This window comes from Harpegnathos saltator, unplaced genomic scaffold, assembly GCF_003227715.2.
Source record: "Harpegnathos saltator strain DR-91 unplaced genomic scaffold, Hsal_v8.6 scaffold774, whole genome shotgun sequence".
NCBI lineage: Eukaryota > Metazoa > Arthropoda > Insecta > Hymenoptera > Formicidae > Harpegnathos > Harpegnathos saltator.
This window is the reverse complement of record NW_020230620.1, coordinates 1,147,501-1,173,514: the sequence shown is the minus strand read 5'-3', so window position 1 is coordinate 1,173,514 and position 26,014 is coordinate 1,147,501. Positions and strand designations below refer to the sequence as shown.

General features: G+C 45.8%; 1 protein-coding gene across 5 annotated transcripts in view; it reads right to left on the bottom strand.

Annotated features, from left to right (window-relative positions):
- Positions 1 to 20,524: 20,524 nt before the first annotated feature.
- His2Av (Histone H2A variant) overlaps positions 20,525 to 26,014 on the bottom strand; it is a 10,675-nt gene continuing 5,185 nt past the window's right edge. For all 5 annotated transcript variants that reach the window (XM_011141233.2, XM_019841437.2, XM_011141234.3 and 2 more), the window contains 3 exons: positions 24,117 to 24,230; positions 22,489 to 22,618; positions 20,525 to 22,247 (listed from right to left, as the gene is read on the bottom strand). In XM_011141233.2, the coding sequence (XP_011139535.1) occupies positions 22,186 to 22,247; positions 22,489 to 22,618; positions 24,117 to 24,230 (306 nt within the window). In that variant the 3' untranslated portion in view covers positions 20,525 to 22,185. The remainder of the gene's footprint in view (positions 22,248 to 22,488; positions 22,619 to 24,116; positions 24,231 to 26,014) is intronic.

Below are 26,014 nucleotides of genomic sequence, written 5' to 3'. Positions count from 1 at the left end.
TGTCCGCGGTCTATATATTGCTCGACAAAAATACATTCTCTCTTTCTCTCTCCCTCTCTCTCCCTCTGCTTGTATTACACTGAAATTTAAGGACATTCTCGTCTAATGAGAGCATCTCTACCATGCCGGATGACGACACAGACGACATAGCCTCTCTATTCCCATACTCCTTATTCTTCTGCCTCCACTTGCTGCTTTTTATACTCTCATTAACCGAATATCGAGTGTGGGTAAGGTTCGCTCTTTTTGTGCGCAATATAATGCACAAAAACGCGACGAGAAAACATACCAGAATCACGTCACGACACCTCACGTCAGTACACCTTTCTCTAGCGGTCGTAGACGAAAGATGGCGAGGCGACAATAATAACAATAATAATAACAACGGTAAATATATGGAAAAGGGTACACCTCACCGATTTTTTTCATTTTGAAATACGTTACAAAGGACGAAATTCTGAGTGACTTTTCCTAATACAATTATATGGGGGTCGCTTATAGTCTCCGAGATATTTGACTTTGAAGTTTTATAATTGTACGTTGAAGTATATTTGAAGTGGAGGTAAATATATAGAAAGAGGTACACCTCACCGGTTTTTTTCATTTTGAAAAATATGTTATAAAGGATGAAATTCTGAGTGACTTCCTGATACAACTATACGGGGATCGCTCATAGTTTCCGAGATATTTAATTTTAAACTTTTGGAATTTTGATTATCCTGGAATTAAATTCCAGATATCATAAGCTTATTTATAACGTTATTTACAGTACAATCCAAACAGTTAATCCAAACATAGTGTGTACGTAGAAATATAGGAAACACAGTACATATAAGCGGGAGAGAGGCTCCGCCCCTCCCCCGCACCCCCTCCCCAAAAAATCCTAACCTAACCCTTGTTGGGCGATGTTGAAAAGATCTCCTTTGAAAAGCCACAACACCTAATTATATGCAGATATTATAACAAGTTAAGTCGAGCCAGGTGACAGATCTTGAGAGAACTTTTTTCAACAATGTCCAAAAGTATATAAAGATGCGACAAGTTAGGTTAGGTTAGGATTTGTTTGGGGAGCCCGCTTATACGTACTGCTTCCTCTATTTAAGGTGAATGAAAACTGCTTGTCTACTTCAAATATACTTCGACGTACAATTATAAAACTTCAAAGTCAAATATCTCGGAAACTGTAAGCGACCCCCGTATAATCGTATCGAGAAAAGTCACTCAGAATTTCATCCTTTGTAACATATTTCCAAATGAAAAAAATCGGTGAGGTACCCTTTTCTATATATTTACCATAACGGCAACAACAACAACAACAACAACAGCAACGTTGTACTCCGTAATTTTGGCGGCGGCCCGGAATGGGCAAACTGACCGAGTTGGTTTTGCGCGAGTAAAGCTCGGAAAAAAGTCGCCGCTTTTCCGCGACTCAGAGCGACTCTCCTTCGCGACGACGCGAAGGCAGGTTGAGGCTGAGGTTTCCCGACCTGCGATCCGGGGACTTTCGTTCCGAGAACGAGCCGGTGTTCATTCCTGCATGAACGCGGCGCGGCGGATCCCTTCCAGTGCGGAATCGACTTTCACCGCGGTGCTCGCCGCGATGATGACGATCGGCCGACCTTGCGTGCCGCGAGTACCGCTATTCGGTGTGCGCGGAATATGCCAGCTCGCTTCGTATTACGAGTTCCGGATAGATTGAAATCGAAGCAGCGACCAGGCCGTCGACGAAATTCTCACGGTTGCGCGGCGCGCGGCATGAGATTCGCTTTTTGCCAGTCGCGCGTTCGCGTAACGACTTGCGTCACGGCGAAACGGCGACTCGGCTCGGCAGATGACTCGAGCTGAAAATCGTACGATAAAATCGGCGAAAAAAGTCAACTTGCAGCATTGCGAGAACGAGGGGAATCGAGACTTCTTTCGTCCGCCCGATCGAGATAATCGACACGAGAATTTCGAGAATTTCTCGAGAAATCATTCGCGAATCGTACACAATTGGGAAGCGCAAGAAAATATATCTTTGTTAAATTTCCATGTCCAGCTCCGAGAGTAAAATTAATTGGAGAAATATATTTCTTTTGTCGTGCACCGCGCGCCGACAAATGTACCGTGCGGGTCAAATAAATAAAAATAAATGGAATTAATAATAAAATATGTGCTTTCCGTTGTATATCACACGGAGGGAATTTCACGGCAAACATTACCGTAGAATTTTGTAACTGTCGATATTCGGCCTCAATTCGTCATGCACGCGTGTTATTTATATTTTAGGAACTATATATAAAAATCTACCATATGTTGAAAATTCGCCATGTTCCCCAGCGAGATGAACTCGGCTGGCAGCTTGGTCCTGGTACCACCGTAGGACCACGGTTCAGTCGAAAAAAATTTATAAAATTTAAAAAAGTGTAAATTTTTAAAAAAATGTTTCAAAAAAAGCTGCATTCTCTTGCGCGCGCGCGTCGGAATCACTTTGTACGACAAGCTCCGCCGCTCTTCTTGGTCTCACGAAGGAACTCTATTCGCCACGTGGTCGCCAATGGAATCGGCCGGGCGATACGTTACCGCGAAGTTTCATTGACAGGATCCGGTCGGGAATTACGCGCATCGTCGGAAAAAAATATGAAGAAGCGAGCTCGGTGCTCGAGCACGAGGGGTGAAATTTCAGGCTTCGCGTCGTGATATTCGGTTTCAATTAAATCCGAGGATTCCCGCGCTTAATGAAAAATGTGCCGGGGAACTTTCCGCTCGAGGTGTTCTCCTTCTCCGGGGGAACGATTATTGCCCGCTGGCTGCGCCGGAGCATTTCGCTCGGAAAGCCGTTTCCTACGCCGCTTCAAAACGGCGTCGAAGCGACGCGCGCGCGCGCGCGCGCGGCTTCCATCGCAACGGCGGAAAAGCGGGCGCGTTTCGGGCGCGATGAACTTTCGAGCGCGGCCGGCCGCCGTTGCTTCCGACATCGCTTCGCTTTTAATTCGCGCGCGCCAACTTTCACACGTCCCCGCGACACGCAATCGTTACGCTGGACGTATTCGTGCGTGCGCGTGCAAAAAGTAATGAAAAGCAGCGGGAGATTCGCGGAGCCGCGGTCCGTGTGACTCCTTGCGCACAGTGGGCCAAAAGTCCACTGTGGTTTGGCCAAAATTCAATTTCTTCAACTTACATGAAATCAAATATATGTGATATTATACAGAGTGTCGCATGTTAACTTTCGCATTAAAAAAATCTCGAATGAAGGATATGAAAAGAAAAAGCTAAAACACGTTTTTCATGATTTTGAAGGGGAAAGAGAATGGCGTTATCAGTTTTTTATTCGGAGGGCATTTTCAAGATCAGTTGAAGGTCAACTTAATTTTTTAAAATAAAAAGCCCAGTTTTTTATTATATCTTCTTTCTCTACCAATTAATTTGAACAACTTTTGTCCGAAACATTTTTTCATTTGCCTAATATTTTTTGAAATATTTAAGGGAAACTTGGTAACTTTTTCAACATTTAACTTACGATATCTCGTTAAATATTCGTCGAAAGAAAAAAATAGTATTAGAATGTTTTACTTTATTTACTATCGAGAATATATTATTATAATAGTGCCCTAACTTTTGTTAACTTATCCACCTTTGGAAATTTCAAATTATTAAATTTGAATCAGCATATTCAAGTTACATCCTTACGAGCAATTTGACGTATCATATGATTGATTTCAGAGTGGAAGCTCAGAGAAGGTTTCATTTGAAGTTGAGCAAGTGTACTATAAGATTCGAAACTGTTAGTTTTATCAGACGAAACAAAGTCAAATGTACCATGAAGAACTTCATGTATCGATAAAAGTAACTTTATTTGTTCAATTTAAAAATATAAGTGTACTGCTGTAACATCTGATAAGATAAGATTCATAGCAGAGGGTGTATGAAAGTCATAAAACGTTTAAATTTGCAAACATAGCTTTTTGCATTCACGTCCTTCCACAAGCAATAACAATTAACATAAAGAAACAATATTTCAGCACTTAATGTAGGAAAGTGTATATAAATATATAATACGTATCACATATGTTTCATCATTTCATGTAAGTTCAAGAAATTGAATTTTGCCCAACCATAGTAAATTTCTGGCCCACTGCAATTTAACCCGCGGAAAGTCGCGACGATAAGAAGGAAACTTAAGAACAGACTCCGGTGTACGCAGGCAAATTGCGTCACGCGAGGATGATGAGGAGGCAGGACGCGACACTGACAGAGAGAAGGAGAGAGAGAGAGAAAGAGAGATGAGTAGATGGATGGATAAATTATTCAACCCCAAGGTTAAACCCCTTCGGGCGAAGAGTGGGCAAGGGGGGAGGAAACATGTCGCGTGTGACTCTTTCTGATAGAATGTATTAACTTTCTTCATCCTAGAGACTCGTCTGTTAAAAAATTTGCCGCCGTGCTCGGCCTGACGAGAAAAATCTGACGAGACGAAACCTCCTCCACTTGTGTCTCGACAAAATTGCTGTTGGAATAATCAGAGGCCGCGCTACTTAAAGGGTCCACTGTCACAGAGAGCTGGAAAGTTGACTAATAAAAATTCTGCCAAGACCCCTGACAAGGCAAACCGCCGCTCCGTGCGCGCCGGGTCGCTGCTTTCCGGAAGGCTGCTATTAAAAAATCCGAGTCTACGCGAAGAAAGTCCGCTATTCGGATATCGAAGTATGCTATCAAAAAGTTCGCCGCTGAGCGAGATATACCCGAGGGCGACGTTCTCCTTCCTTCCGCTTCCCGCCCGGGCGGAACCGCGACCTCGCGCGCGCGCGCACACACGGGGAAAGGAGCGGAGGCGCCAACGCAACGTTCCGCGTGCGTAAAACGCACGCGAGGCCGAGCGTGAACGTTCGAGTGAGACGTTGGCTCGGAAATTGCCCGCGGAAAGTTTCCCGAACGCCCGCGCAGTCCACAGGCGGAAATTCGGCAAAAATCATCGCGTCACTGTCGGACGCCCCCCCCCTCCCTCCTCACCACCCCGTCGGCATTTTCGCAGTTCTCGCGTATAGTCGCGTTGTTCAAGAATCGCGGCAATCGGCCGGGCCGCCGTTACACGTGTTTCGGCTTTCGGAATCAATGGGCGGCGAACGGGGACGCGATCGGTAAACACAACGAGCGTCACACGAATAGCACGCACACATACACACACACACACACACATGTGTGGCTCCGCTTCAGCTTCGGTGGCGCGCACGCCGCCGAAATACGAGCGGCTAAATATTGACGCCTTCGTGCAAAATGTAAAAGCCGGCCGTCGCTTCACCTAATTACGGAGCGCGACGACACCCGGCACCGGCTGCGTCCGAGAGCACCTTGTTTACGCGTCCGCTGCGCACACAGGTTTTCCGCCCGCCGCACCGCGACAACCCTTCAAGTAGCGGGCCAACTCGCGAGACACACTCGGCGCTGCTCGTCAAAGCCGAGCGCGCGCCAACGACCGCTCGACGGAAAGTTAGCCCTCCCACCGAAGTCCGTTTTACGGCGAGCTCGGCGAACCGACAGCGGCTCACTTCACGTCGGCAAACATATCGACAATGTCGAGTGAATGCTCGACTTGCTGCTGCCGGCTGCCGCTTTGCCTCGCGCGTGCTCGCCGACGGACGACGAGACGAGACGAGCGCGCTCGGAGCGTCGCCAAGCTGGAAGCCAAATCGAGCGTTTGTCTAAACCGCGGCGGTCTAAAAAAAAACGTCGCGATGTCGCAGGGATACTTTGTCCTCTGTCCTCGACCGCGTGTGTGAAGCTAGCATCTCACAAAAAAAAAACTGTATATTCATTGGCATCCAGTATAGTTCCACAGTTCCTGATAGGTTTTAACAATAGTTCCGATGAATTTACCATAAAAATCTCAACTTAAAAAAATGAGATGCTAACTTCCAAAACACCTGATAGCATCTTATCGTATTTCGAATATATGATCAAGGAGAAGTAAGATTCCACAGAGTTCTATAGTCTAAACTTTGGATTATAGAACTCTCGTCGATGCGAGTTAGCGCGAAGCTGATGAAAACGTGACTAAAAAAATCATGTCGAGCGTATTTCTTCCGCTCGCCTTGATCGCCGCCAAGATCGCCGACGGATTCCGCTTCGCGTTAACGCAAGTGCCCGCGAGGTAGGGACGCTGATTTTAAACAGATTTTAAATCGAAGATCGATTAATCGGAGCCTAATAAGGATCGATTTCAAAGCGATTTTCTGGAACTGAATCGATTCAAGGATCGATCTGTAAATTCGGAAAATCGCCAACACGATTTCTTCAGTTTCTACTAGTAATATAGTTTCTTTTTACTTCTTTTAGTTGTAACATTTGAACTCACTCAATGGTTTCACAATGCACATTATGTTGCCTTTAGACCGATGTCCCATAGGCGAGAATTTTCAGCGGGACGAAACGCGCGCCACTCCATATGATAGTAAACGTGATTTCTTATTTAATAACGTTTAAAAACCTTTGACCGATGTTTAATCAAACTAATTAAATCCTTAGCATAAAGATTCAAAGATCTTTTTCTATCTTGCTGTGGCCACACACACACACACACACACACACAGAACACAACCAAAAGAATACCATACGTTTAATTTCTTTAATTCATATTAAAATTTAATTTCTTCAATTTATATTCAAATTTAATTTCTTCAATTCAGTAAACTATATGAATTACACGAGGTCTACTTCAGAGTGTAGAAATTTGACGGATAATATACTTTAATAAGTGCTTCACTCTACGTGCATACCGGATTCAAATCGATTTTCTGAAATCGATTCTTTATAAACCGATTTTTTAAAGATCAATCTTTTTCTCCGTGACTCGAATCGATCTTTAAATCAATCTGTTTGCAAAAAAAATCGACATCCCTACCGCGAGGACCTGCGGAGACTGAAGCCGACGGCTAACCGGTTAGCCGGTTATTTCGCAGCGTGACAACCTCATAGAGGCTTCACGTGCCGATCGGATCGACAAGGAGAGCGATAATAGATATAGACCGGAATATTTCGGCGCAGCCGGATTATATTCGCCCGACCGCCGAGAGTCCCTTCGGATTATCGCCGCCCCCCCCCCCCCTCGTGCTATCCCCGATCGATCACGCTTCGAAGGCTCTCTCGTGTACCTCGCGAGCGACGAACGATCAAGAGGGCTCGAGGAATCCGCGCGCGCGCGCGCGACGGGTTGAGGGACGGTATGTAGAAAAGCGCAAGTGGTAAGTAAATCGACCAATCGTAGCTGAGAACGGAAGTAGTCGCCATTTACATTTCACCTACGATTGCTCCGTTTGCCTGCTGCTTACTGCTTTTTCCACGGCTCTTGAAGGGTGCCGAAGCGAGGGAAGGGGGAGGGGGAGGGGAGATACCCGTGTCGAACTCTCGCGCGTACTTCGTTCGCGTCTTTTTTCCAGACATGTAACAAGAAGCTTCCAACGGCCACGAGAATTTAACACTAGGATGCGGATGAAAGTTCACCCGGTGATAGTTTTTAACTGTCGCCGCTAGATAGCAGTACACACGACACAGCACTGGGATTTATAATATTTACAAGTATTTTATCTCAGCCATTTGTATCTCGAATACAAAACAAGTTCATTCTTTCACAGCGGAAGAGGTTATTATTTCCCCCTCTTTAAGAAAATGTGTACGATCTAAAACCGTTTCACACCGTTGTTGCAAACTTTTGCCAAATGTTTGTATAGTAGTTCATGCGCGCTAAAGAAATAATAATAAAAAAAGTTGTGAGGAGAATTCGCTCCTCTTATAAGAAGTAACAGAAACACTCTAGTGTTCAAGGATCAAAAGTGACAAAGCGCTCTCTCTCTCTCTCTCTCTCTCTCCCTCTCTCTCTCTCTCTCTCCCTTTCTCTCTGCATCAAGCTAATATTTCGCAAGAGTTAACGATACTTGGCTAAGCGGCGGCTCCGGCGCGCAATGTTGCTCGAAAGCGCACGGCGATCCCGGTTCATTATCGCGATTGCTCGCGAGGCGAACTTAGACCGCGAGTTCCGTAATTGCTCCGGGCGAGGTGTTACGTCCACATGCGAGAACAAGTCGAATTGAGCAAGGCGTTCGTGACCGGCGTGAAACTTGGCGTTAACGATGTTGTGCGTCGACCGCGTGTAAGCAAGATTTTGCTTGCCCGCTTGCTCGCTTGCTTGCTTGCGCGATAAGACCCGGTCTTCTCTTTTCGCGCATCGCGAATCGCGGATCGCGCATTCGGTGAGAACTTGTCGTCGTGAGGATTACATTTAGGGATGCCGATTTTTTTTTCAAACAGATCGGTTTAAAGACCGATTCGAATCACGAGGGAAAAAATCGATCTTTAGAAAATCGGTTTGTAAAGAAGAATCGATTTCAGAAAATCGATTTGAATCTAAAGTAGACCTCGTGTAATTCATATAAAGTTTAATATGAATTAAAGAAATTAAACAGATGGTACACTCTTTTGGTTAGGTGTGGTTGTGTGGCCACAGCAAGACAGAGAAAGGTCTTTAAATCTTTATGCTAATTTAAACGTTATTAAATAAGAAATCACGTTTACTATTATATGCATATATATATATATATATATATATATGTATATAATATATACTGTTATGTATGTATGGAGTGGCAGTGATTGATTCGCGCGTTCCGTTCCCCTGCAAATTTTCGCCCATGGGACATCGACCTAAAGGCAACGTAATGTGCATCGTGCAGCCATTGAGTGAGTTCAAATATTACACTAACTAAAAAGAATAAAGAAAAAAAAACTATATTACTAGTAGAAACTGAAAAAATTGTGTTTTTCAGATTTTCAGAATTTACAGATCGAACCTTGAATCAATTCAGTTCCAGAAAATCGATTTGATATCGGTCTTTCAGGCTCCGATTAATCGATCTTCGATTAAATCGATTTAAAATCGGCATTCCTAATTACATTCCGCCGGCAATCGCGTTACGCGTCCGCCGCGGAGTCTCGGCAGCGGGCTTTAAAGAAGCATATATAATGCTAATAGAAGAAGAAAAACCGGCGGAGAGATGAAGAAATGCATAAGAAATCTCTTCCTCACCCGAGAGAGAGAGAGAGAGAGAGAGAGAGAGAGAGAGCGCTCGCCGTATTTTTAGCCGCAATTGAATAATTATCGTCGGGAGAGTCATTCTTGTACAGTCTAGGTGTTATTAGCTATAGTATTAGTGATGATAAATTTACACGCGCGTTGCCGCTGCAACTTTTGCGTCGGAACGACGAGATACCGACTCGATGCCGAAAATAAATATGATATTGATCATTTCTTTTTCCCTCCCGGTATATTCGTTATCGCTAACTGTCTCGTTTGATCTGTTAAATATTCGCGAGTCCTCTAATCCGTCAATCGATCGAATTCCGATATGTCGGCATGTTGAAAATATATTTTATATATATATATATATATATGGGGTAGAATATGAGAGTGAAAAACAGAGAGAAGAAGCGAGAGAGAGAGAGAGAGAGAGAGAGAGAGAGAGGACGGAGGAATTGCTGACGAAAAATAAATAAAAGGTCGTAACGCTAAAAACGTTCCTTCATATCGCAACGTTCCCGCAAGCAAGAGAGGCAGTTTTTCGGGTAAAACAAGTCGCACGCGCAAACAACAGCGGGAACACGCAACGATCGTCGTTAGAATCAAACGTTTAGTCGACATATTTCAATTATTAATCGTCTCGCGCGCGGACATGTAGCTACGTTTGTATCAGGGAGACTCGCATTTTTCGGCGCGAACTTGGCGCGCCAGTCTCGTCTCTGTACCTACATGCAGCACATGTATCCAATTTTTGATAAATTCCTCCCCCTCCCCGCTCGGCAGGAGATTAAACGATAGATAAATATTAATATCCAGACTGCACAGGAAGAGGGGAAACAGCAGCCGCCACGCGCGGTCCAGGAGGAGGTTATACGAACACGAATATGGCCGAATATTTCGGCGCCTGGAGCAGAAACCGATGTAAAAAAAGGACACGTGTATCCTTCAGGGAGCTTTCAATATACTCGAAACACGCGGCGCACACGCGTCCTTCCTATGGTTGCCAACTGTCCGGTTTTGACGCGGACTGTCAGACTTTCAGAAGTCTTGTCCAGTGTCCGGTTAATAAGTCAAACCGGACGTCATATGTCCGGTTTTTAAGTCATATCCAATCAATGGAATGAGAGCCCAGATTTTTTAGCGTTTTAACGTTTCTCCGTTTCAAGCGCCTACAAACGATCGCGAGCGCCACGAAAAGACATCTAGTAGATGATATCTGCCGATCCATCGTCCCATATATTGTATATGAAAAAAGTAATAATTTATTACTTCATTCAATCAAATCTTGTTTACAAAATTGTTTGGTAATTAATATTGTAAATCAATTCTTGTCATATCTTGTATTCGATGTAACGTTATGATTATTATTTCTGTCCGGTTTAGTCCGCTTTGGGTTTGTTGTACCAAAGAAGAAATGTCCGGTAATTTTAACTTTTGGACCTGGCAACCCTAGTCCTTCCGTGTCTCGATCGTGACACGCTGGATCTAGCAGAAACTGTCGATCCGCCCTGGGCGGGGAGAGATCGATATCGCCGTTCGTTAAACGCGGGCACCGCGAGAAATCGTTATATATAACAAAGCGCGGCCGCCACAGCGAGCGGATGCTCATCGCTAACTTTAATTATTGCAAAATGTCGCTCGCGCCCTGATTATAGCGGCGGGTCATTCTATATATATATATATATATATATATGCGGCCATCCCACTTGCGGCGTATTATATATTTCAACGACAGATTCATCGGACCGATTCAGAGTCAATTTTGCGTTACGTGAAAATCGTCGCGAGGCGGCTTTATATAACCGCCCGGTTATAAACAATCGAAAACCGAGAGATTTCGGCAAATTGAATTTGACCCGCGAGGGAAGGGGGACGGCGGACCGGTTGATCAAAATCACGCTCTGTGACTAACATCAGGTGGAGCGAGAGAATGAGAGCGGGAGGGGGGGGGGGTCTGTTGTTTTAATAAAATTTTCATTTAAAACGCCCGGGTCTCTTTGACTCGGCGCTCTGTACTGAATTATATAATGCCAGGAGCGTAAAATCGTGTGATCTTTTATCCTCCTATCGTATGTCGAAATAAATTGGTTCCCTCGCGTTGCCACGTCCGCATTGAATCGCGTGCGCGCGCACGCACACACACACACACACACACACACACACACACACACACACGGGTCATTGAAATATAAATCAAACACACTTCCGTTTTTCGTTAACTTACATTAGAACAGGCGTGCGTCCAATGCACTTCCCGCGAAAAGAGACCTCGCGTGTTCGCCAAAAATCACATTTGCTTTATTCACATCGATTAATGCACGAATCGAAGAGAAGGTTCTCGGAATAGCCGCGCTGAATTATCGAGCGCGAGCGACGCGAGTGCGGGCGGGAAATCTCATTTATTCCGGACGTACGGAAGAAAAGAAACACAATTCCTCTCGCTCTTCGCTCGTCGTCATTCGTCGCAGCTGCGGCGAGAAAACAAGACTCTCTCAGGGCCCTTGGTTACGAGCAAGTGTGCGGTGCAGTGCCAACAATGAAAACGTGAACAACAACACGCGAAGGCCGAGAATCTCCGACACACTTCCGCAGCAAACCGGAGAGGAGATTAACTCCGAGTCACACGAATGGCGAAGCCATCAAATCACGAACAAACGACTGCGCGCGCGGCTCGCGTCCCTTCGCGAAATCTCGAAAAATCGCGCGATCGAACACGAGCGATCGCTCGCTCCCCTCCCGTTCCCGCCGCCGCCGCCACCTAACCTCACTCGCTCGCTCTGAAGAACCTGACGAGAGCGCGGTGCTCGAAGCGGCCCCGCGTCTCCCGCGGAGTCTCGCATGAAGGAAGAAGAAAAAAGGACTCACCGAGCGGCGACTAGTTCCGCGTGTCTGCCCGTCATCCTCGTAGAGCCCTCGGCTGCGCGTTCTGCGTGGGAAGAGTCACGGCGAGCGGATCATTCCATGCCACCAAGGGTCCAGCGGCGCTCAGCAGCAGAAAGCCTTCGCAACAGAAAGGAGCGTTTCTCGTGCGGGCCGAGTCGCGTCGACGCGGAAAGAGACGGCGGACGGACGGCCGCCGTTCGCCGTGACGAGCGAGATCCTCCGAATCCGCACGATCCGCCGGCTCGCGAGCGAAAGGAGCGACAACTCGCCGCGCGTCAAATTCGAAGACGCTCGCGCTTCCCCCACCCCGCCCCCCGCCGCCCCGCGGCGGCGCTCCGCGCGCGTAAACTTCGGCGTGCCGGGGGCAAAAAATAGGCGCAAGAAAGGTAAACGACGAGAGAGAGAGAGACCCGAGCAAATTGACCGGCCGCGGCCGATTGTTCTCCTCGCGGCTCGAGAATAATCGATCGTCCTCGGTCGATCTTCTTGTTGCTTAATTGAGCCTCACTGCGTAACGATTTTACGCGTGCCTTCTCGCGCGAGGGCGCGATTAAAGAACGGCCGTCCGTCTTTCGTCCAATGACGGGCCGGCTAGACAGAGATGGAACGCGCGCGGTACTTCTTGTAGGTCCTGTCCTTTTTTTAATCGAGTCTTCGCAGTCTCGTGGAGAACTCTCGGGGTGTCGGTGTTTGAGTGTAGTTTCGCGTCAGCTCGACGACGTGCCTCGGCGCTGATACTCGACGCGGAACGATGCGCGTGTTTTTGATGCAAGTTAAACAGCGACGAGAGAGATCGGGAGGCGTTGATGACCGCGCGTGAGAGCGACTGCGACTTGACGACATTTGCGCACGTCGGGAGGGTCAACGTTGGGATCAAATTTATGTTAACGCGTAAGGCCGCCGGGTGTCTACAATAGGTGTGATAATAAGCTCTTGGCTTTTTCGTCCAAGTTTTGCCAATCGTTTCCCCATTTCATTTCCTTTACCTTGTGATCTTTATAATATTTGTTATCTTTTGCATATAAACAGAGATTGGCTTGCACGATTGTTATTGAAGCTTCGTCGTCAATGTCAGCGACATATTCCTCGTTGTCGGACATTTTGCCAAATCAGATCGAAATATCAGCGTGAAAACGTGTACATGTACCTAAATAACTGTTCGTATTGGCTGAGAGAAATCGGCCTTAAGCTTTAAATTCCTAACTTCGAAATTCCTGCCCAACTTTTCAGCGAAACTGAGAGATTCGTTCGGTTCGTCCTCGAAATCGCTCCTCGATCTCGTCCGAATCCACCCGACTATTGATCAATAACAAATAATAATAAGAAATAAAAGTAATCGAAGGTAACAGATAAAATGGAATGCTAAATAATGATGGCAAACGCAAGCGGGCGGAAATCATGTCACGCGTGAGACAAAAGAAAACGAAAGAAACTGGCGTTTCTCGATCGATTGTACTCGCGAATTGAATCTCCGCAGAAGATCGAGCGGACTTCTTCGCGAGCGATCAAGTCGCGATACTCGCCTCGCTCGCGGCGCGAAGAACGAGAGGAATCTCTCGGGCCGTCGCTGGTGCGTCGAGTGCAGTTACGATACAATCGTAATTGCGTTCCCCTCCGTCTGTGATGACGCGAGTCCGCGAGTTCTTGGCGGCGCGGCGCGAGCGATCGGCGGACAATCTCTCTCGCTTCTCTCTTCACGACGACGAGCGTAATCGGACGGAATTTGGACGACCGCGACGAGGCGGCGGCGGCGGGATGTATTGAAAAAACACAGAACGAATATCAAATATAATTCAGCCGCGAAGATTTCCCCGGCAAATATCCGAAAGCAAATGTCGTCAGATATGCGTCAGTCGAACGAAATATTCGTCGCAGCCGAGGCGCCGCGCCGCGCGGCGCGGGCGGCATGACATATTTATCGCTCGAATCCGATAAAGAGCTTCATCAACGTCCCCGTTTTAACTCGCTTTTCGCCCCGCTGCTTTTCGCGCTCGCAGGACTCGCGCGCATTAAAGCACTCGCAGCACTCGATACAGCCTTGGCCCCGCCGCGCCGGCTCGTCAACAGCAATAATTCCGCGCGAGGGGAACGCCCTCTTCGTCAATCGGCGCGACGCGTGCAGCAACGGGCGTGAAAAATTTCAGCGAGCTCACAAAGACGCCGCACATTTGGGCGAAACTGACATTTTTTGTTCAAAATGGTCTAGAGACCTCGAAACTTGACGAAATGAAACAAACTTTTTTTTTTAATTATTCGTTGAAAGATAACGAAGAAGACACTGTCTGGGCCGATTTTTGAAAAAATTCAACCCTAGGGACCTACAACCCTATAATCCCATTAGAAAAATACACAACCCAATAACGAAAAACCACAATACACACATAAATCGGTAACTTTAACTCTAAAACCCCTTCACCCGATAGCTCAGTCCGAAACTACTAAAACATGCAACATAACAACCCCATAACCCCATAAAAGACTTATAACGGAATAACTACAAAATCAATTACTACAAGTGACAATAAAATCATAACTCAATAACACCATAAACAGTAACTCCATGACTCCATATAATTAAAATGAAAACTATAATAACTAACTATAGTAACTTTGCTCAGTAGAGTAGTACAAACCGAATTAGCTACACTTTTCAGATGAAAAAGTGTATTCAGGATATGCCACGAGGAGGCTTCAAGTTCGACTTTACCGAATCTTAAGTTATTGCAACAATAAATTCATACGTAGTACGAATATATTGTTGTACATTCTAAATACAGTATATAAAAACTTGATTATTAATTTATGGGATTATTGGGGATAACAAAATAACGATTCTATATGGTTATTGCAACTTATTAAGACATGATATTACGGGGTTGTTGGATTATAGGGATATTGAATTACGGGTTATTGCGATATACGCTTGTCAAGTTATGGTTTGGGTTCGGAGGTTATTGAAGTGTGAGGTTGTTGAGTTATGGGGATATTGTTTATAGTGTTATTGGGTTATGATTTTATTGTCACTTGTAGTAATTGATTGGTAGTTATTCCGTTATAAGTCTTTGAGTTGTGGGCTTGTTATGTTGTGTGTTTTAGTAGTTTTGGTGCGACTGAACTATTGGGTGAAGGAATTTTAGAGTTAAAGTTACCGATTTTTGTCTTGTAACTTTTTCGTTATTGGGTTGTGTATTTTTCTAATGAAATTATAGGTTTGTAGGTTTTTGGGGTTGAATTTTCTCAAAAATCGGCTCAGACAGTCTCTCCTTTGTTATCTTCCAACGAGTAATTTTGAAAAAAATTACTTTCATTTCGTTAAGTTCTGAGGTCTCTAGACTATTTTGAACAAAAAATGTCAGTTTTGCCCCACTGTGCGCCGTTCCCGCGATTTATCCCGCGCGGCGGAAGTAGAAATCAAGCGAGATAGGAGCGTCTCGATTTGCGAGGGACAGCCACGGAGCGCGGCGGAACGTCCCCGTTTCCCCAGTGTCGATTTCTTCTTCCTTATTACTTTGGCGCGCGTTCAAGATCGGGTCGACACGGACGACAATGTACTGCAAATGTCCTTCTTTCCGCGAGACGACGCGCCCGATTCTGCGCGCGATGTGCCGCGCGACTACGTTGTGAAAAGATATTTAAAAAAGAAAAGACCGCGTAAAGAGATCTCATCTTCGCTCGAATTCAATGTATAAAGATCAATAAAGTGCTTTCTCCCTCCCCTCCCCTCCCCTCCCCATCATCACCGCTCGCTCGCGCGGCGCGATCGCGGACGGCTTTTTCATTCTTTCCTCGACATAGATTTCGGCGGTCGTCGCCGATGAAAGCACACTTCCGGGACTGCGAATCGAGCCTCAAAGAGCACGCTTCAATCGCGGCGCGGATAATCGCCAGGCACTTGTTGGCCGCCGCGCGAGCGAGAATAATTCAATTTCGCGATATACGGGGTGTGACTAAAGTAAGGGGCCGAACTTCGAGGGCGAGCTAAACCCCCCCGCCGCATCTAAACAAAGGTTCGCATCAACGTACATTCGCAAACCCACTGAGATACGGAGTTTAACGGAGATGTTTGTCGATAGAAAATGAGAAGGTAATGTTTATTATTATTTAATATTATTTATTTCAAATTTTTAATTGAAACAAATGCAAAGTCAAAGCGCAAGTCTCCCGTTTGCTTCAATAAACGCACGTTGGATCACGGACTGTCGTCCTTTTTGAAAAATCAGCAGGAGCAGCAGTTGCGAACGGCAGTTCACAAACCGAGCAAAGATGCGCGGGATGCGTCTTTGTCGATTTGAACTTCATAAATTAACCCGTGGTAAGGAATTCGGGCCAAACATAAGAAACGCGAGTCAGGCTCGTGATATGTATATCGGGCTAATTGTAAAAAGAACGAGTAAGAGATTCATCGTATGTTGTGCGAGCCAAACACAAGTGAGACTCACTTGCGGCTCAATTTTTACGTGTCTTGATCAATGTTCTGCGTCTGCGATTTGCATTTCGCGACTTGCGATTTGTGTAGACTGGGCATTACAAAAACAACTTTATCACCGACTTTGGCTGTCGCGCTGTCGCGACTTAACCCTTTAACGCCCCATTTTCTTATAAGTGTCTTAAGAATAAAATTTGAATAAAATTTGGTCTTAATGTCTTAAGACTAAAATAAAGTTTTTTTCAACTGAGACTATAAGTAATGATAAGAAAAAAAAATATCAGAATTTTATATCTACGAAAAACTACCTTTCCAATATAAAATAATGTAAAGTAAAATGTAAAATAATAGTCTACTTCTGAATACGAATAAATTTGTATTTCTTCTTGTAAATATAACGGTAAAAATGATAAACATGAACACACTCAGAGATGGTTATCAGAGATGGAAAAACCACGTGAAACAATTATAACGGAAAATCAGCATCAATCGTTTACTTTTGAATAAATGAGTACGTGAAACTTCCGCTTTTCGTTTGTTGATTTCGTTAATTTGGTTCTTTTTTACCGTTCGTTTTTTTATTTATTAAAGTAAATATGACTCGGATCCTAAAAGCATATGAGCAACGAAATGAGCAACCTATACAGAGAGAAATAAAGGGTCATCTACTCGACATAACTCTGATAGTCAGCTTGGCATTTTGGAGCTGAAACTTTACTATATTTGTGAGTGAAGTTTATCATTCAGAGCGTCAAGCTTACTATTTCAGAAGAATATCTTATAGATCACCATTTAGATAGTCAATCGTCCCTTCATTTTTCGCCGCATAAAATACTGTAGGTTTCACGAAAATAGCTTGATTTCTTGATTATCGTGTCCACCATATCGGATTCGCCATTTTGAATTTCTGTTCTTTCTTTTAATTTCACACTTTCACATCTGAGAAAGCTTCCGAATGTATAAAATTATAACAGATACCAATCTATTCATTTGTAGTGCACTTCTAGATGTCAACAACAACGCTAACTATGCCTACCCTTGGAATTTGACCAAACATGTTATCATGAAAACTGAGCTAAAAACAGACTAAACCGAATATCTACATACAATCTATATACTATTTTTTAGAAGAAGAATTCACCTTTACAGTGCAGGTGCAAAGAAAACGAAAAATATCTCCTTTCTTGACTAAATTATGGATTCTTAAATCCGCGTTTCTGGTAATTTGTTACCAGTAGGCGTTAAAGGGTTAAATCATAACGCAAGGGACTAACCCGTAAAAGCTACCGTCAAAGAAAATCACATCAATGCGCGCTCATGAGTGAAATTTCATCCCGGTAGTTTTTTTATTCTACAAATAAAGAGTCAAACGAGTGCGATTCAATGTTTTATTATTGTCAAATTTTGAGATGAGAAATAGACAAGTTATTGTTCGCAACGTTATTGATGCAACTTAACGTTTAAGAAGAACGAAACGAAATTCCCTCGGGGTGTAACTTCACCCGTAGAGAAGCCCTTAAGGGGACCTTAAGTGGACCCACAGATAAAAATCTAAAGGATTGAGCTAGACAAGGACCGACGGGCAATCGTTCCGATTATAAATAAATAGTAAATTGCGTTTGTGTGGTATATGTATATGAACTTCTTTTCATATTTTGCTGCGGAGAGCTCGCGTCCCCGAAGTTTATCCCATTATTCTAGTTACACCCTGTACATGTCGGCACTTAATTCACTCCATATAATGAGCGCTCGCGTTAACATGATGTTTTTTTTTTAATAACGACGCTCGCGGAGACGTTGAATCTTCGAGATCCAACAACAATCGCCGAGGCCCGCAAGAATACGCTGCTGCGCGCGCGCGTGTGTGTGTTACTTTCCGAGAAACGAACAATAACGGATCCTTCCTCCGCTACTTTGTACTGTACGTCGGCTCGGGTCGTTTTGTTACTTGTTACCTTCAACAAACAGACGCTAACGCGGCTATGTTCGCCGACTGTGATCGGGAAATCTGGAAAATTCTTACTCGCGGGGCTCGAGACTGCTCCGAGACTCGCCGACATCGAGGTTAAGTTAGGTCTTTATCTCGCGGTTTAATTCGTATCGCTTCCCGAGCGCGTTTCTCGGATGTAAGAGACCAATGTTTGCGCGAGGATTCAAGCGCGTGCTTCGGATGTCGCGTGTTTTCCGATGCGAAAAGAGTCCCGAAGGAAGAGTCGCCGTTAATTACGACGACAGCGAGGCTGGGAATCTCGTTCTCCTCTCCGAATCGCTCGAGTCGCGCACACCGACGTTTACAAGCGGCGGCGGCGGCGGCACCAAGCAGTCGTCGTCGCTTGTAAACATCGGCCGCAAAGGTCGCGTAAATACTGCGAGCTCGGAGAGAAATCGTCCTGCCGCGGGAGGACACAGGTCCGGCCGCGATCTCGTCATCCGAAAAGTATCTCGGCACATCCCGGAAGTCCCGAAAGTGTTAGTCATCTGACGTGACGTGCGCCGCGCGTAAACAGATTTCGATTCCGTCGCTTCCTCGCGCGCGGGCGAGGTTCGTCGAAGTGAGCGCGCGCGCGAGAGAGAGAGAGAGAGAGAGAGAGAGAGAGAGAGAGAGAGAGAGAGAGAGAACGGCGAGTTGTTTCTCCGCGATCTTTCGCGAGAGTCGACAAATTCCTCAGGCGCGCGGAGAACCGAGCGAGAGGACGAATCGCCGAGAGGCAAAGGCGCGCTCGTGACTTTCAATTCGCGCGAATATTCGACCGAATCTGCGTGAAACATCGGCTATTACTCGACGAAGACTCGCGCGCTTCAACGTGATGTTCAACGGCCGCTCGCGAGTCGTCTCCGGCTCGCGCTGTCGCTCTTTCTCCCTTTTTTCTCCGGCTAATTGATCCTCTCTTTCTCCTGCTGTTCCGCGAGACGCGCGAGCGTAACAGAGAAAGACGCGCGCGCGTCCTTCGGCCGCGCACTCTCGCTGCTGCCGGAGCACGCGACCTGTCACCGTGCCCCCGCCGGATCACACGGCATAACGGCTTCTCGCTCGCCGACGCAAGCGGCCAACGGTAAAACCAGGATACATACGTGGAGACGCAACCGTGTCGCAACTCGGAGCCCTCGCCGGAGGACTCTGCGACGCACCACCGGGCGACGACGACGACGACGATGACGGCGGCGGCGGCGGCGGAATTTCCGGAACGGCTGCGAGACGTATGTTTGCTGCTGTAACCCCGAGCGGCCGAGCGTGCGTGCGTGCGTGCGTGCGTGCGAGCGAGCGAGCGAGCAAGCAAGCAAGCGAGCGACCGACCGACCGACCACCGACCGACCGACCGATCGACCAAACGACCGAACCGACCGTACCCTGAAAGGCGACTGCAGCTCTGAACGCCGCGCCGGTGCTCGCGGAGTGGGGAGCTCGGCCCTCGCTCCGTCTCGCTCACGCTCGCGCCTACAGCGCGGGCGCCTGTCCCCCACTCCTCGGCCGCCTTGGTAGCGTGGCGTGAGCGCCGGCAAGCAGCTCGTCGAAAGAGCGGCGGCCCCGCCGCGAGTTGGCGCGTCGATCGCCAGGTGGCGCCCGACGCCCCGGCCTCGGCGCGCTCATCGTGATAACGGGCTGGTACTTGTGTCCCCCGATATTTCGGGAGCCGATACTATCGAGCGTCGAACCGGTTGTAATCGACGCTTGCTCGTGAAATCGATACGCGTGTCTTCTCGTTAAAGAGTCTCACATATGTTCCCACATTGTTTTTCTCCCGTGAGTTTCTCCATCACAGGCAGCACAAGTCCTGCGGTCAATCTGGAATGCATCGAGGTCCTGGGAGGCGTTCCACGGGACACTCCGGACATGTTAGATCTAGGATGAGGCGTCTCGCGTATCATTTGGATGATTGCTCAAGGATGCGTTGCGCGAACGTCTGAGTGAAGCTTGTAATTGTTCGTAGTCCTTGGTTTCTCTTGCGCGATTAGAGAAAATTACACATCTCGCAGAGAACTGAGTCGGACAGTTTTGCTTTCCTTTTCTTTTTTTTTTCCCCAAAGCTAAAGGCTACAATGTTTTGCAAGATTAAAATTATACGCGATAGTGCAATCTGCAAGCACACATACACACACACATACAGAGAGTTTCGTAATAAAATTTATCTTTATTATTATGAAAATGAACGCTTTACATATGGCTGATGTTTAACGTACGGTGCAACACCGTAGGTACAGTAAAAATTATGCTAAATCGTACAGATAACGAAGAACTGACAAACGTTAAAATAAAAGAAAAATGACCGGAGCGAAAGTAAAAAGTTTCGGCACGTTCTCTCTCGCGTACGCCAATGAAAACTTTTTAGGCGCTACAAAACTCGCGCCCATTATTATTATCTCGCGTATTATTTTACAACAATCGAAGCCGGAGACCTACGATTTTGCAAACAAAAAACTTAACACTCTACAGTCCGGCTTCACCGGAACGAAAGCCTCGCTCGTATTCCCGAAAGCTCCAGTTTGTAAAACACAATGTTCACTGAGACTTGGAGAATCTCCTACACTCAATTAGAAACGCTATATACAGTCGTATCGATCAGTCAAATTTCCAAACTCTCATCAGAGAACTCTCTTCATGTCGTCACAACGGTGAGACTCTACCGGGTAAAAAGCGCGAGAAATCTCGAGACTCGTTAATGTGCAAAGAGATCGATGTGTAATTCTAGCTAGCGGCAGATCGAGAAGACTGGAAACTTGATCGTTCACCTCTATATACCGTACACATTTGGCCGAGTGGGTCTATACGAGAACCAACGCAACGAGGAAAATACGTCGCTCCGTTCCATTATTTTGTTGTTTTATCGCTCTCGACGAATCCGACGATAAGGAAATCTTTACTGTGTCTAAATCCGAAATATGCAAATGTGCCCCCGGGATTCATCGCACGCCGATCTACATAGAACGTGTGCAACACATTTATTAAAATATACCGCAACTTATATGCGAGAACAAAGTCATGAGAAAACTGATTGTTGCGTGCGTGTCGTACCGTGCGTCGTGAAACAAATTATCGCTTGTGAGTGAGAATATAATATTAATAATAATAATAATAAAAATAAGAGAGAGAAGGCTTTTTCTCGGCGCAACACGATTTAAGAAAGGTAGGACGAGACTCTAGGCGACGGTGACTCGATAATAGGGAATCGACAATTTTTCGTCGTCGGTGTATCGTAGGTGATCAAGATGTACGATCGGAAATACTTTGCCCGGAGTACCCCCTCGGGTGCTTCAGCGGTCTCCACAGTGTTCGTCAATTGCAAACTGTACCAAAGACTGCTATCTCTCAAGGCGAGCCATGCTACAACGCATCGCTCGCGACACACTACAAATTTACTACTCGTCTTCTAAAATGAATTTCCCTCCCTTTCCCTCTCGCCCCACGCTCGCTCTTCCCTTTTCTTTCTTTCGCCGTCTTTCCTGTGTGCCAATTGTATGATGTTTGTTTTTATCTTTTCGTTCTTTTTTTTTTCGTCTCTTTACCTATATTAAATTATATCAATATCTGTTTTATTTATATATCTATATATCTATATATATATATATATATTTATATGTATCTATATATATCACGCCAGTCTCGCAATCAATTTAGTAATGTAGGTACACTTTGTCAACGATCACTCGACCGCTCTCTCTCTCTCTCTCTCTCTCTTTCTCTTTTTCTCTCTCTCTCTCTCTCTCTCTCTCTCTCTCTCTCGCTCGCTCTCGTTCTCGTTCTCGCTCTCGCTCTCGCTCTCCTCTCTTCCCGTTCACCCATTTATCTCGAGATGTACGTCAGTTGAAATTTTGTAATAACTGCTGCTGTAAATTATGCTGGCTTCTGCGAACCCTTCTTGCCGATCAGCGATTTATGGATATGTGGAATGACACCTGTAATCAAACAACATGTACATGTAATTTGTTTCACGTAAGAAAAAAGACGAGATATGTCATTTACAAAGTAAATTATATCAAACGTCTCTCTTATTCGGATATGACAAGATAAAAATTATGATACAATAGTGAATATAGTATAAAGGAAAATAAGTGAAACTAACACACAGGTGTAATTATTGACGATTTTCGAGATTACAAATCGGATCGGTGGGAAATATCGAAACAAGAAACATACCTCCTCCTGCAATAGTTGCCTTAATGAGACTATCTAATTCTTCGTCACCACGAATGGCAAGTTGCAAATGTCTAGGTGTAATACGTTTGACTTTCAGATCCTTTGACGCGTTTCCCGCCAACTCCAACACCTGTGCACAGAACAAAAGTGATTGTCGAATGCAATTTCAAACTTTGCACAATGAAGAAAACTTATGTTTGTAATATGAGCAATTGAAAAATTTAGCCATCATACTCCATCCACTTATCCATCAAAATTTTCACGCAATATCGTTTTGAAGTGAATTCACATTATCGTTGAAAAAATATAAACTTGCCATTGTTTACTAGACAGATTAAAATGCACGCGTATCTTAATCCTTAAATAGCAAGAAATAAATTATAAGAATTCAATTGTTAGTCATCGATAAGCATCGATTGAAGCTTTCTTATACGTGGGATTATCTTCAGTGTGATGAACAAATAAAATATAAAAAATAAGATACACAATCGCGTGTAACATTCCGGCACGGTTCGACGAGATCAGAAAACTTGTTCAAAGGCAACGGCGGGAAAGCCCCGGCCATGCTGTTTCAGCGACGGCCTCAATGCGCATGACGCTGCGAGTTACAACGGCCGTTCTCTATCGCGTCTGCGTTTGACCCTTTTCTCTTCTCTCTCTCTCTCTCTCTCTCTCTCTCTCTCTCTCTCTCTCTCTCTCTCTCTCTCTCTCTCTCTCTCTCTCTCTCTCTCTCTCTCTCTCTCTCTCTCTCTCTCTCTCTCTCTCTTTTTTTCTATCATTCTCCCGGACTTTCTCTCTTTCCGCGTTTTTATGACGGTGTGCATATTATTGGACATTAGTATTCAATTATTCGACGCGCTTACAACTATTTTATAGCAAATTAATTGTTACGATAATGAACTTAACAATTTAATGAAAAGATATCGACAGTATATATATTTAGTATTTACAAACGTGTCAATAATTACTTAAAATTATCACTTGAGAACAATTGGTCGAGGCAATATTTCAAAGTTGTTGAAGTTTCCCCTTCATCGAACTTGACAAACAACGCAAATGTCCGAGATATATCCGAGAGACATTTATAAGACATGTCTAAAATAAGATGCCTTTCAAACGTCTCGAGCATGTCTTTAAGATATTTATGCTGTTTGAGTTTCGTCTACAACTCCGAAATTTTTACTGTGATCACCGTCAATTGTTTGTACACGAGAATAGTTGTTGCCGTTCACAATATTTCGCCGCTTCTCTCAGAATGTTGTCGTCGATCCACGTTTGTTTCCCTCTCTCTCTTTCTCTCTCTCTCTCCCTTCACCCGTATCTCTCTCAACAACTCTGTTATCTAACATTTTCTTCCTTTTCTCGACTTGCTTCTCCGATATCACCACGTCATCATTTGTACCCCCGGGGTGTACAATCGATCGTTATACTCGAGCGACGTTAGCCTGGACTTAATAAACAGAGTCTCAACCTCGATCTCCGTTCCAGTGTCAGTTACTATAGCCCTCCCCCTCCCTCCTCTTCTTTTCCTCCTCTCCCAACGCTATTTCTTTCTCTTTCCGTTGACTGTTCTTTCGTCCCTATAGCTCGCTGCTCACTCATTCATCCGCACACACATGTATGCTCACCTCGGCAGTAAGGTATTCCAAAATGGCCGCGCTGTATACCGCCGCAGTAGCGCCCACTCGACCATGACTGGTGGTTCTGTTTTTCAAATGCCTGTGAATTCTGCCCACGGGAAACTGCAAGGATAAGCCGCAATTAGCGCCGCGCTTCCTCTCACCCTGGACTCCGCTTTCCGCGAGGAGAGCTCCTCGACGAAACGCGGGACGCGCGGAACCGGCACGTGCTCTCTACTATTGTTACCACTAATGTCGCGCGGCGAAACGATCGAAAAGTATGACGTCACAGTCGCGCGAACAAACGCATCCGACGATACATGCGACATACGTAAACACGTGTGCAACAAAGTGGAACCTGAGAGAAGCTCGCGGTTCGAAATTTCGCGGTGACGAGTAACACGAGCCCCGGTGCCGAGCGTCATCGTCACGTTTTACTCTCTCTCTCTCTCTCTCTCTCTCTCTCTATCTCTCTCCCTCTCTCTCTCTTTTTCGAGTCTCGTCAACGACGGAGACACCACCGATGAAACGCGATCTCGTGCACTTTGCAGCGCGCGCGCGCGCGCGCAACTTTCGCGTAAATGTGCTTTGCGCGTCCCATTGCTCGATATTTCCCGAGTCGCGAATCGTCGGTTCTTTCGAGCTGCACCTTCCGCACCGCCGTGTGTGATCCGTCTATTTCCATCCATATATCTCTCTCTCTCTCTCTCTCTCTCTCTCTCTCTCTCTCTCTCTCTCTCTCTCTCTCTCTCTCTCTTCTACACGTATTTACGTCAATTCAACACGTTGACGTCGGGGACAAAGTTTTAAAAAAAGCAGCGCGCTGTGTCAGCATGATAATCAGCTACACCGAGTTTGCAATACAGGATAAATATAATGTACTTACTGTACGATACGCTTGTTCGGTAGAAGGAACATTTATCAAAAATTCACGAAGATTCACTCGTAATCGAAATAATCGCAACGAGAAAAAGAGAGAGAGAGAGAGAGAGAGAGAGAGATAAAGAGAGAACAAAATTCGCGAGCGTCAGAGATAACTCGCATTTGGCGGCCGACGTGTGTTAAGTGCAGCCGGTGCAAGTCGGTGCAGCTGCGAGGAACGGATGTAAAATGCGAGGAGAAAAAAAAAGAATAGAAGGTACGACACAGACACAGTACGCGCAGTGTCGCCAAATACACTTTCGCGTTCGGCGAGAGTGTATGCGTGCGAGAAGGAACGGCTCGACGTGTAAAACATGTGGTATCGTAAACGCGTAGCGCGCGAGACAGAACATATGTTTTTCTCGAGGGGAGATCGTAAGACTGGGCAACGCCGGCCTGGTAAATAAAGTAAACGCTATTATGCAAATCAGCGGGATGAACGACGTGGGCGGAAGAGAGAGAAAGAGAGAGAAATACCGCGGAAACGTTCAGACCGAACGTCGCGGGCAGCGCGCGCGCGCGCGCGCACGCGCGTTCGATACAACTCGCGCACGCGAACGGCGGGGCTCGCCGAGTGAAAACAGAAAAGAAAGAACGAAGAAAGAAAAGAGAAAAGAAAGAGGAAAAGGGGAGCCCTATTTCCTACAAAAGTATATCGCAATTTCCTGGGCTCGATCTTTCTCGCATCCGGAGGAAAAAAAAGAAACAACGAAAATGAGGGGAGAAAACGGCGCACGCGCGCACGCATGCCGTTGTTTTCGCGTTTTATATCTGTAACGCGAATTCGCGACGCGTGTAAAACGATATCGGCATCAAGCGCGGCCGAGAAGCCACGTTCCCGCGCCGGCGAGCGCGAAATTTGCGACGCGAAGCGCGTTCGGGTTGTTTATCGGGTTTAGGTAAAACTCGACCACGCTGCGAGTGTATGGTGAATCGAAAAAAAAAACAAAGTGGGAGGGGGAACTCTGAAACTTTGCACATACGCA